Source organism: Pogoniulus pusillus, chromosome 23 (assembly GCF_015220805.1).
Source record: "Pogoniulus pusillus isolate bPogPus1 chromosome 23, bPogPus1.pri, whole genome shotgun sequence".
Classification (NCBI taxonomy): domain Eukaryota; kingdom Metazoa; phylum Chordata; class Aves; order Piciformes; family Lybiidae; genus Pogoniulus; species Pogoniulus pusillus.
The window spans coordinates 22,436,548-22,449,643 of NC_087286.1; the positions used below are offsets into that span (position 1 = coordinate 22,436,548).

Consider the following 13,096-nt stretch of genomic DNA (forward strand, 5'->3'; position numbering starts at 1 on the left):
ACCTCATCCACAAACCAGATAGGGACATCTTCAGCATGGGAAGCATCTGAATAAAGGTAGGAGGAATGCTGAATATCTTGAATATCTCAGCAATGCTATTCTAGGTCCCTCAGTGGAGCCCCATGCAAGTTTGTGTAGCTCAAAATACCAATCTCTATACTAAGAGCAGTGTTCAGTCCTTTGGCTCTGCCAAAAGCTCTCTGCTACATCCCTGGGCAAGTGCTGTAGCCTCTTCATCTCTCCGTTCCCTGAAAGGTAAATGGATATAGCTGCTTGTGAGGCGTTCTGACAGGAAAACAGTGTCTAGTAAGGGAATTGGTTCCGGCTGGACATGTGGTATTGGCCTTGTAGAGGGATGCAGGAATGGGTGTGGGCTCTGTGCCAGCAGGATGGTGTCATCGGATGACTGCCTGATGTGTTAGCCTCATGAAGGTTTAAAGTCTATTTCAGTCATGACAGAGGTGGAAACGTTCATACTTTCTCCCTAAACCAAAAGGACAGTTGTTAAGCTTTGAGGGGCCAGAGTGGGGAGTGCTGGAGGAATCAGTGTGCAGATGGTGGAGGTGCCCAGGGACCTTTGTAAACAGTGCTCACACTCCAGCCTGGCCTTGCCCTTGCATCTTTAGTACATAGCTCACAGCAAACGTCTGTCTCTGTTTCAGATGAGAGGCCACAGTCATTTTTAGACCTATCAAACAACAGCAGCCATATACTTCACCAAGGACGAGGGAGGTCCTCTGCCCCCTCCGTGAAGGAGCTGTCAGCTCTCTATCTCTCGCAGACAGCTGCTGCTGCTGCTCACACCAGCAGCCCTGCACAGCCAGTAAGTGTTGCCTGCTGCCCTCCTCCCCCTCACAAACCATCGGTGGCATCCGAACAATGTCCTGTCCCAGCAAGTGGTTGTAAGTGGGTGAGAGAGAGCTTGTCTGGTTTCATAAATCTGGAGAAACACAGCATTCAGTGTTCCAAAACTGCCCAGCTTTCCCTTGTCATTTGCAAGTATCATCTGTGTGCTAGCAGAGGTGCTGATGTGTGTGATGTGTAAGCTGCCTATAGGTACGCAGGCACACATATATACACACCATATTCACACATGCACACACACACCAAACACAGACATCCACACCCAAACAGCATTCATGCACAGATAAGATCTCCACTTTATTTACACATCTGCATTTGCACACTCACGTCCACAGAGGAACTGCTCAGCACACAGCAGCACATACAATTGTAGAATTGTTTGGGTTGGAAGAGAACTTTACAAGTCAGTTAGTCCAACCCCTTGCAATAAGGAGGCACATCTGCAGCTAGATCACACTGCTCAGAATCTCATCCTACCTGACCTGGAATGTTTCCAGAGTTGGGGCAGCAGCCACCTTCCTGGGCAACCTGGGCCAGAGATTCACCAACCTCACTGTAAAAGAAATTTTTCCATTTCTCTAGTTTAAATCTCTCCTCTTTTAGTTTAGAATCATCACCCCATGTCCTGTCCTGTCTCAACAGCCTCTGCTAAAAGGACTGTCCTCAGCTATTTTATAGGACCCTTTAAGTACTGGAAGGCTGCAAGGTCTCCCCAGAGCATCTCTTCTCCAAGTTGAACAGCCTCAACTCTCAGCTTTTCCTCATAGCTCCCAAATCACTTTTGTGGCCTTTTCCAAACACACCCCCGTATAGATCCAAATATGTCACACTTAGGTGTAACTTTACAGAGCAACCTCCCTGTGTTCCTCTGTTTAAAGCCCTTGGTCTGGGATCCAGAGATTTAATCATCCACTCCAGACTGATCTTTGGGTCATAGGATGATTCAGATTATGATGGTTATGAGGCACTGACCTACATATTTCCCATTTCCCCAGCTCCACTGATGATCCAGGACCAACGTGGGATGTGATTTCACAGCAGGACCTTTTCCACAGGCACTTTCATGCTCCCTCTCAATCCTCAGTCAAAACAGTCCCTTTACAGAGATGCAGCTCTTGAGTGTGTAGTGGAACTCTGCACTGGAGGGGGCTGGACTGAAGCAGTCCCAGCTGGAAAAAAAAAAGAATAGTGTCTGTAATTGGAAAGTTACAAGCTGTTAGCCTAGGAAAAAACACAAAAGAAAATCTCTAGCAAAGAGGTTGGGCCAGACAGTCTCCAGAGGTCCCTTTCCAAGCTCTGCCATCCTGTGAACTACAGAACAATGAATGGCACAATCCATGATACATTTCCAAATGTAGATCAGTTTTAGGTTTAAAATACTGAAGTGTGAACAAAAAATTGTGAAAGAAATCAAACTTTGGAGAACGTAGTGCTTGCTTTGTTTTTCCCCCAACTCTGAACACTGGAATAGCATTTTAACAGGCTGCCCATGGAGGTGGTGGAGTCACCAACCCTGGAGGTGTTAAAAAAAAAATGTAGACATAGCACTTCAGGTCAGGCTTTGATGACCATGGTGGTGTTCAGTTGATGGTTGGACTTGACAGTCTTAGAGGTCTTTTCCAACTGAAGCAATTCTATGATTCTATGAAATGTTTGAGGCTTTGTTTGTTCACTGGGGCTTCTGAAAGCAAATATTTCTGGTCAAGTTGGAATAAGATCATGTTTTGCAGCTGTACAGGACTACCACTGAGCCATAAAATCCCAAATCTCATTTGTAATGGTTTCCAGGTCTCTGTACTTTTTGTATATATGAGTGTGTGTGTGTGTGTGTGTGTGTGCTCGGCGTGTGCATGTATATATCCACACATGCATGTACTTACAGTTGTACACATAGAGAGAGAGATAATGTGTCTTCCCAGGCGGTTTCATGTCATTTTTCCTTGTGTACTTTCCAGAGCACCGTGAAGGACAACTTCATTCACTCTCCCCACAGACAGGAAAAAAGCAAGGTAAAAAAACATTCCTGATAAGCACTCTTATCTAACTAGATATTTGTGGACTGTGGTGGAATTGGAATGTGATTTAAATAGCCAAGTAAGGCAGTGAGGAGCACTTCCATACTGGATATAGCTATCAGCTGCTCTGTTGCCTTGCCCCACATTCAGAAGTTCTTCACAGATAAAGGAAAAAGAAACACTTGTTTTCAAAAGTGCATTTGAAGTATGCTGGGCCATGAGGAATATTTGCACTTTACACCTGCTGCAGACTAGGCTGGTTTTGGCCAGAAGGATCCACGCGTAACAGAGTGAAATAACACCGCACGCCGCTGCTGTGTGCTACGACTAATAATATTGCAGGCATAACTCTACAGACATAACTCCACAGGCATGCCAAGGGCCAGCAGAGCTGCTTACTGAGAGGAAAGCCACCAGGAACACAGTCTCTTCTAGATGATGATTGCAGGTCCTGGTTACCTTCCCTTTGGACAAATACTAACCCAGTGCAAGTTGCAGGTATTCAGTGCAGCATTCACCTCCCAACCTAAGGAGGAAACAAAATGCAGAGATCAAAGCTCAAAAGTTGCTAAACAACCATGGTCTACTGCATCACGACTGCACTCTCTGTTACTTCTGCACCAATGCTGGTTCTGTATCAATGAGCTGAGCTCAGGCCAGCTGAGTCTAAACAGGTCTAACTTCTGCTGGCCCCAGGTATGGCCGTTACCCTAACCTCTGGTCTCCCAGCCTAGTTTCTTCCTCCTAACAGAACTCAGAATTTGACCTGCTAAGTCCAGTAGTTTGTAAACTTTAGTTAGCCTCATGCCTGTGCAAGCATGAGCTTTAGTTAAGTCTCTGTACACATAACTCTGCATTTACTCTTGTGCAAATGATGATGTAGGGTACACCGGCAAGTCCAACACAGAAATCATTAATCAGACAAACATGCTTCCCCAGACACTCACTCTGGTGCAGTGGGCAGTCCACAGTGCTACCAAAAGCCCATCAGGTTAGCTCACTACACAGAAAGAGGCTGTTCCCATCAGCTCAGTTTGACACTTTGGTTTTATTTTCTTCCTGAGACTTCTTCACAAATAGCTTCTTGGCCTTCCTGCACCAGTATCTTATGTTCTCAGACTCCCTGCAGGTCCTCACACTGCCCTGGACACTTGGGAGCAGGAGGGAGAAATTAACTTTTACCTCTCCACTCTAAGACAGCCTTCACCATGTTATTCTTGTGGTCACTTTCATGCTGACACAGTCCAAACTGGGCATTTCTGTTATGCTGGACTGAATTCTGGACTGTAGGCTAACCACTTCACCTGCCTGGATTAGAGACCTTGCTTTAGAGCGTGTTGCTGTGGAACCAGAGCTAACACCGAGCCTGGAGAGTGTGCAGTGGAATGATGCTTAGGAGTGCTGTGTGCTACTGAACCAAGGTATGGAGTTTCATAAGTGCATGGATTTCCTTTGTTGGTTGGCTTTTCCCTTTACCATGCTCACTATTAACAGCCATGGGGTTGGGGGCTAAGCTATGATGCTGACATTTAAAACTGTTTCCCTAAAGATGTCAGAAGCCCAGAAATCATCTACAGTTGCCACCAAGAAAATGGAAGATGACTTACCTCCCCCTCCAGCCCTTGGCTCAGACCAGGTCAGCCAGGAAGGGAGTCAGGATCTCAACGCACTGCCTGTGCCTCCTCCAAAGCAGGCCTTCTCCAAGTTCTACCAGCAGCGCCAAGTGAATGAGCTGAAGAGGCTCTACAGACACATGCACCCCGAGCTCAGGAAGAATTTGGAAGAAGCTGTCACTGAGGACCTAGCAGAAATGCTTAATAATGAAGATCCCAATGCACAAGCATCTGTGAACCTGGACAAAGTTCTTCCAGGAGAAGTTCAGTCCATGCGCTGGATTTTCGAGAACTGGGCTCTTGACTCCATTGGGGACCATCAGGCCACAAAGAAGCTGGCAGAAGAAGAGATCATTCCTGGTGGCGATGTGAAAAGTACTTCCTTGATGTTTGAAAGTCAGACAATCAATGGGGACAATCTGTCCACATCAGCCAGGATGTCAGAAATAGAGCTTGCCAGGGGGGATGTCCATACTGCCCGCTGGCTCTTTGAAACCCAACCACTAGACTCGTTAAACAAATTGTACTCAGATGAAACTGAAGTGCAGGAGGCAGTTCTCAAGGAGCCTGTGCAGGGAGGTGATGTGAAAGGTGCCAGGCAGCTCTTCGAAGCACAGTCTTTGGATGCTATAGGACGCTGTTACTCAGTGGAGGAGAAGAGCATCCTACAACTCAAGTCAGAAATCCAGGAGCTAAAAGGTGATGTTAAGAAGACTGTTAGGCTCTTCCAAACAGAGCCCCTCTGTGCCATCAGAGACAAAACGGGGAACATCCATGAAATCAAGTCTGTCTGCAGAGAAGAAATTCAGAGCAATGCAGTCAGAACAGCTCGCTGGCTGTTTGAGACTCAACCCCTGGATACCATCAACAAGGACACTTCTAAAGTGCAAATAATCCGTGGGATCTCACTGGAAGAAATTGGAAGGCCAGATGTTAGTGGAGCAAGGTGGATATTTGAAACTCAACCTCTGGATGCCATCAGAGAAATCACAGTCGAAGAACAGGATTTCAAGGCCTCAACAGACTTTGTCACAGGGGCAGATGTCAGCAAGCAGCGAATGCTCTTTGAGACTCAGACCCTCGATTCTCTGAAAGGAGAAGCTTCAGAAAGTGTTGTAGCCAAAGAACAAGTCATTGGAGGTGATGTGAAATCTACACTCTGGCTATTTGAAACCCAGCCAATGGAAACCCTGAAAGACAATTTTGAGGTGGGACGTTTAAAGAAAGTAGAGCTTTCAGCAGAGGAGAAGGGAGACGTGAAGCAAAGGAAGCACGTCTTTGAGACCTGCCCCTTTGGCAGCATCTCCAAGGCATTTGAAGAAGTTCCAGCCACCAGCATGGAAGAGGTAGTGAAAGGGGATGTGAAGTCTTTCAAGACCCTGTTTGAGACTCTCCCCTTAGACAGCATTAAGCAGGCTGATGCTGAGCCTGTTGCCAAAGAAGAGGAGAAGATTCCTGCTGGCTGTGTCAAAGCCAACCAAATCCTATTTGAGACAACACCTCTGTATGCCATCAAGGACAGCTTTGGCAACTTCCATGAGGTCACCTCTGTAAGCAGAGAGCAAATCATCAGTGGTGATGTCAAGAACTACAAATGGATGTTTGAAACTAGGCCCCTGGACCAGTTTGATGAAAGCATTAATAAAGTGGATATAATACGGGGGATCACAAAACAAGAGGTGGTGGCTGGTGATGTCAGAACAGCCAAGTGGCTCTTTGAAACTCAGCCCATGGATGTTATACATCACCAAGCCATGCAAGGTGAAGAGCATCCTTCAGTGAAGCGGGAGATCTCCCAGCGGGGGGATGTGAAGACCTGCAGATGGCTTTTTGAGACCCAGCCCATCCACACCCTGTATGAGAAGGCTGAAAAGAAGCAGGAGGAGGATGGTACTGCCACCCAAGCTGATGTGAAGTCATACACATGGATGTTTGAGACTCAGCCCCTGGACTCCCTGAAAGGTCAGGAGGAGCAGTTTTTGCAAGTCAGTAAGGCTTACAGTCAGGAGGAATTACAAGGAGTTGATGTCAAAACTGTCCGGCACCTATTTGAGACTGAACCCTTGGGCAGCGCTGGTGCTGGTGAAGCTGACCAGAAAAAAGCTCCGGTGCGGTACTCCAGTCGTGTGGAGATGCAGTCTGGGGAAGTGTCTAGAGTGAAAGAGTTCTTTGAAGCTAAACCCCTGGATACAGCCACCAAACCAGCATCCCAGAAGGATGATGGGACAGTTGAAGCTGGATCAGTGCATAAGTTCACTTGGCTCTTTGAGCACTACCCCATGGACTCCCTGAAGGACAGCTCTGAGGGCATCCAGGAAATCCCTCCAGAGAAGGATACCAAGGGGGGAGATGTTGGAGGAAAAAGGTTCGTATTTGAGACATATTCCCTAGACCAAATCCATGACCAAGTGGATGAGACAGAGCTCCAAAAAATCCAGAAAGACACCATGAGTAAAGCTAATGTCAAGTCATGCACAATGCTCTTTGAAAGCCAACCCTTATATGTTATCCAGGACAAAGAGGGGGGATACCATGAGGTCACCTCAGTGCAGAAAGAAGAAATCATGAAAGGTGATGTGAAAGGTGCACGGTGGTTGTTTGAAACTAAGCCCCTGAATCAGATCAAGAAGGAAGAAGAAGTGTTTGTGATTAGGGCTGTCACCCAAGAGGACATCAAGAAAGGAGATGTCCAGGCTGCCCGGTGGAGATTTGAGACAGAGCCTCTTGACTCTTTCTCAGATGGAAAGGCGTCTGTGCCCAGAACAGTAGGTGATGTGCAGAGGGGAGATGTTCAGGCCAACAAGCAGCTCTTTGAATCCCAGCAAGTGGGCCAGAAGAAGTATGTGAGGATGGTGAGCGTCAGTGACGTTCAGCGGGGTGACGTGAGGACGTCCACATGGCTTTTTGAAAACCAGCCTGTGGACTCCCTGTACGGGGATGCAGAAAGAGACTCATCCATCAGCACAGTGCAGAGAGAAGACAGCCAGAAAGGGGATGTGAAACGCTGCACCTGGCTGTTTGAGACCCAGCCAATGGACACGCTGAAGGACCCAGAATCAGTGGTCAGTCCTGGGGCCCAGGAAGCAATTCCTCGTGCAGATGTGAAAAGCACAACGTGGCTCTTTGAGAGCACACCCCTGGATAAATTTAGTGCTTCTACAGGTAGTATAGAAACAGAACTGAAGGAAAGGACAATGAAGGAGACTTTAGAGACGCTCTGCACTTGCCAGGCTATTCAACATGATGGGATCCTCATTGAAGCCAATGACACGGAGAGTGTGAAGATGGTGAAGTACCAGCTCAGTAGCCCAGGTACTCCAGAGATCCTGAAAGAGGAGATTGTGGGAGGTCATTTGCAAAGGATCATGCTACAGCTCCTGCACAGAACTGAGGTGGAAGCACAGAGTGTGTTGGTGGAGGAGGACAGAGAAGGCAAAATCAAAGTAAGCCCATTGCAGTTATTGGACCAAAGTGAAGCTGTTGCAGGTAAAGAGGACTTGAGTGGAAATGTGGCTAAGGCTCTACAGGGTCTCCTCAGTCAAGACACTTCCATCAAAAAAGGGATGATCTTGCAAGAGACAAAGTCAGGATCAGTGAAGATGACTATCTACTCCCTCCTGTTCCATTCTGTCCAACAAAAAGTTGTCAAGGGAGATGTGAAATCAACAATAGGAAACCTGTTGGCTTCTTCTCAGGAGCAGAAAGCAACAACAACTATTAGGCGTGAGGACAATGAGAAGGGAAATGTCCAGCTTTTCGCCAGCTGCATTGAGAAGGGAGATCTAGACTATCTGAAGAATCTCCAGCAGGAGTCAGAGATACAATCCCTCATCTCTTCACAAGCAGAGGAGGGAGCAGATGAGAGTGCCCCACGGGTTGTGCAGGGCACTAAGATCCTCATCTTGCCAAAGAAAGAACAAACAGAGAAAGTCATTGCAGAGGGTGAGCCAGAGGCTACAAAGGGAGCAAAAAAGGTACTTGCATGTGAGAGCATGGGCAGAGAGGGTGTGTTAGAGAGAGAGGCTGGGCATGCAACAGGTGTGGCAGGCACCACTGTGCAGTGTCTTGGGAAGCCCCTGTCCACAGTGACAGGAAAGGAAGAAATTCTGTCGAGAGGGCTTAAAGTGACTACAAAGTCAATCCAAAGGGTTGCAGATGTTAGCAAAAAGGCAGAGAAAGAAGAAACCACCACTGCCAAAGCTACAACGCAAGGCAAGTTTACAAAACAAGTGATGGCTCAGAGGGGAGAAGTGGATGGGAAACAGCAGACTTCGTTGACTGGGGAAACCAACCAGGGGCAGAGAGAAGAAAAGGCCCTTGGGAGTGATCTTCAGGCTGCAATGCAAAGCCTGAGACTAGCAACAGCAGAAGCAAAAAACATTCAACACCACGTCCAGAGCAAGCTACAAAGGACTAGGGAAGAGGTCCACACAGCCTGCAGGCAGCAGACAGCCAGCACACAGGGGACAGTGACCCTTCAATCAACTGTACATCAGCAGGACTCTTCATCCACTGCTCAGGAGAGCACCAGCACCACCATCACTAGAGTCCAGGAGGCATCCAAGACTCATACAAGCATGTCTCAGAAGAGCATAGCATCACACAAAAAGGTCAGTGCTTCAGAGGAAGTACAGGGAGGACAACTGTTGAGCCAGGAGAGTCAAGTTGTGCCTAGTAGAGATGTTAGCATTAAGGATGGTCTTTATACTGCCACCCCCGTGGAAACCTTTATAAGCCCTTTTGTTGAGGCTGCTAACAAAGAGCGATCAGAGCAAGAAGGAAGAGATGCTATTGTCAGAGGGGATGTGCAGACAGCTATCCGAGCGCTGCAAAGTGCTGCCGCAGAACAGCGCCTGGTAGAAAAGGAGGACGTTGTCCGAGGTAATTTAAAAGCCACACTTCAGTCGCTGGAAAAGTCTAACGTTAATGTCTCCAGAGGGGATTTTAAAGCTGCTATGATATACAGGAATGCAGGGCAGTCCTATTCTGTGAGTAAAAAGAAAAATGAGACCCAAATCCTTAGTAACCAGACTGCTGTGGTGGCTTCAGGGTCACAGGCTGATAATGACTTTCCTCCTCCTCCCTCAGTTGCTGTGATGAAAGCAGAACATTGCCCACCCTCAGCTAAAGCGACAAGAGAAGGTGCCCTTTCACTACTAACCAGCAAAGATGAAGCCCCAGGATGTTCTGCACCACTCCAGATCCCAGTTCTTGCGCTCTCTTCTTTGTCCTGCAAACCCAGTGATCAGAGTCCTGCAGAGAACACCAGGACTCCTTCAAAACCAGAATTTATTCCCCTTCCCAGGAAGAAACCTGTTCCCCCTCCAAAACCCGAGCACCTCTTACACAAGGCACATTCTGCCTCTGCAAATAACAGTGTAAGTGGATCCACCAAATCCATCCCTCCACCTCTGCCTCCAAAACCACAAGGCCTGAGAGAGATCAGCAAGCCAAAGCCCCCACTCATGGAGCTGGAATTAAACTACATGCAAGTACATGACCAATCAGGCCATGAGAAGGTTCAGGCAAAGTGCTGCACTTTGGAGACATCTGCAAAAACGTCTGTCACAGCTCAGGGTGTGAGTTCTGAGAGAGCACTTCCAAAAACCACAGCCAAAACTCCTCTTCAAATGGCAGAGGAAAGGTACAAGGCCAGCAAAGGACAAGGAAAGCTGGAATTGGATGGTGCTAAGACTTCAAAGCCAATAAAAAATGGAGTGGTTAGTCTTGAAGTCAAGCAGGGAATGATGAGTGGGAAAGCAGCAGCTCCAAGGACATGCCCAGGTGAGATGCTTCAGAGGCATATAGAACTGTGTCAAGACAAGAATGGGTGCTCTTTGATATCACATCCAGCCTGTCCTGACAGAACAGAGACACTCAAGGTGCCAGGACAGACTGAGCCAAGCACCTCCTCTGTGGTCCACACCACTTTTTCAACAAGAGCAGATGATGTTGTACAAAATGCCTCATCCAAGGTGGAAAGGGAAAGTGTGTCTAATTCTTATCAGTCGTGGGAGAGTCAGAGAGTTGTGCAGCAAGTGAATGAAAGGAGGCAAACATGTCATTCAAAGTCCTTCCATCAGCAACAAATGAACTCCTTTGAGGAGCATCACCAGGGGAGCAGTGGGCAATTGAAATGTCCTGATGGAGAGGCAGTGACAGCTGCCCAGGAGAAGCCAGCAGTTGTTATGAGAGAAAAAAACAAGAAAGAAACAGAAGATGAGCGTCGGAAGAGGCTGTCAGTGCACAAAGAGGAGATCATGAAAGGCAACGTCAAGGAGGCTATGGAGATCTTTGAGAACCTCAGAAGACAGGAGGAGCTGCAAGAGATATTGACTCGGGTGAGGCAGTTTGAGGAGGAGACAAGCAAAGTGGATGTAAAAGCTCTGAAGAGCTTCTTTGAGAAGGTCCCCGAGTGGGTTGTTCGTCAGAAGGCCCACCAGGCCACACAACAGGACAGGGCTGAGATGCTGGCAAAGGAGGACACTGATAGTGTTTCCTCAATGGAGCTGGTCTTTGGGGACCTGGAACGAGCAAGTGCTGAGATTGCGCACCTGAAAGAGCAGACACTTGCCCGGATCCTGGACATCGAGGAAGCCATCAAGAAAGCTCTTTATTCTGTCTCTAGTCTCAAGTCCGAGTCAGACATCGCCAGCCTCTCAGGGCTGCTCAAGGAGTCTCTGGGGGACACCCAAAGCTCTGTGAGCAGCAGCAATATCCGTAAAATCAGTATTGTCTCAAGCAAAGCCAAGCAAGAAGGAATCACACTGGAGACAGGGGAAGCCACACCTGTAGACGGTGCAAAGGTAGCAGAAAAGTCCGAGGTAGCCAAGGCAGAGCTAGAGATCCCCCGGCGTGTTCAGTCTCGTGTCAGCTCTCCCTCCTCACCTTCCTACATCTCCATCGAGTCTGCTGCCAGGAAACCAGCAGGATCACCCAAGACAGCACATGCCCTGTGCAATGTTCCTTCACCAGACTGTCCTGACACTCAAAAAAAGAAGGATGCTTCTGCTCATGACTGCTTTAGCTCCTTTAGCCACCCCTCAGCAGGGTCTACTGGGCATGACAAGAGCCCTTTTGAGAAGAGGCTGGAGCCCATCCAAACAAAAGTTGGGCTGAGCTCAATGAAACAGCACACAGTTGTCAATGCCAACCATCAAACAAGTGAGAAAGACAAGAGCCCTCTGGACACCTCCAAAGGTGGCTGCCAATGTGGGATGAAAGGAGGCTTTTCAGACTACAGCTGCCTGAGTGCCTCCAGCCCACAAAATCCACGGAGGCAGAAAAGCATTTTGGAGCTGCAGACAGGACCCGATGGGTCCAAGCTCTATGGAGCCACCCGGACTGTCATGGAGCAATACGAGGAAATGGACCAATTTGGAAACAAAATCATCACTTCATCCACCACAGTCACCAAGCAATCTGAGACACAAACACCTTCCACATGCGATGTGGTCTCTCATCCTCGATACGACATGTCTGCCTCTCCCATGTTTCAGAGGTACCTGAAGAGCCCAGGTGAAGACTTTCACACAAATGGCAGTTTTCAGGAGCCAGGAGTGGTCTTTGTCACCTTTGGGAACTCCAAGGCAAAGAAATAGGAGATTCTGGAGAGCAAGAAAGAACTGTATAAGACAGAGAAGGAAGTTCGCTATAAAAAATTCTCCTGGCTTATCCACATTACACACAGGGATTCAGCTACACCCTAAGAATTCTCAGGGTCATCATCGTGGTGTTTGCATAGACACAGCACACATGTCATCTGCACTGACACTAGAGAACAGCCCAACTTGGTGCTGCACCATGCTGTTAGAAGCACAAGGGGACAATCCATCCATGGGCACCTTAGGGTAGCTTCTTCCCCCCCCTAGAGTGGAGTGGGAGGAGGTGAGATGTATCAGACTTCTCTGAACTAATGCAGAAGAAAGGACTGGCAGGATCAGCTGAAGAATCAACTGATCTGGTCACTGGCAAAAAAACACCTGTGTGCTGGCTTATTTTCCTCACTTCAATACAGACTTTCCAAGAAGGGCATCCTAAACATATCACATGCACACATGCTCATACTGATGGGTGGGTTGCATAAGTTTTCTGTTAGCTACTGATGAAAGAAAAAGGCAAAAATAAAGTAAAATCTCAATTTGCTGCCACAGCTGGAGCTGGGAGAGTATTTCTCCATTCCTGGAAGGTGCTTGACACCGCTGAAAATTGTCAAGCCAAGACCTACAGCTATTGGCTGTTCCTCTAATGAAAGATTCTCCACTTGAATCAGAATGGTTACTGCTTTCCTTTCTTGATTTTTGGAATTGTAATTTATTATTCAATATATACCAAAACCTTATTTTAGCTTTTCCATGCTTTCCTATGTGTTTACTGTGAGAGTTTGTAAAGCAATTTTCTTTTTATTATGATTTTGTTTTGTACATTCTCAACTCAAGGTTTTAGATATTTTGTGGCTTTTGTTTTTTAACTTCTATTGCTGAATTCTGAAGGTAAACATAACCTCTAAAAAAATGCTTTGGTCTGGTTGAGTTCATTGAGTGCTTGTTTCCTTTCCAACTACCTAGAAATCATCTCACGATGAGCCAGCTGAATCACATACTG

The 13,096-nt window shown here is 47.4% G+C and overlaps 1 protein-coding gene across 1 annotated transcript in view; it reads left to right on the forward strand.

Annotated features, from left to right (window-relative positions):
* The window catches only part of XIRP1 (xin actin binding repeat containing 1), a 30,386-nt gene extending 18,293 nt beyond the window's left edge, over positions 1–12,093 (forward strand). Inside the window, exons 5-7 of the mRNA XM_064162963.1 lie at positions 663–823; positions 2,820–2,873; positions 4,429–12,093. Of these exons, the coding sequence (XP_064019033.1) occupies positions 663–823; positions 2,820–2,873; positions 4,429–12,093 (7,880 nt within the window). The remainder of the gene's footprint in view (positions 1–662; positions 824–2,819; positions 2,874–4,428) is intronic.
* Positions 12,094–13,096: the final 1,003 nt, after the last annotated feature.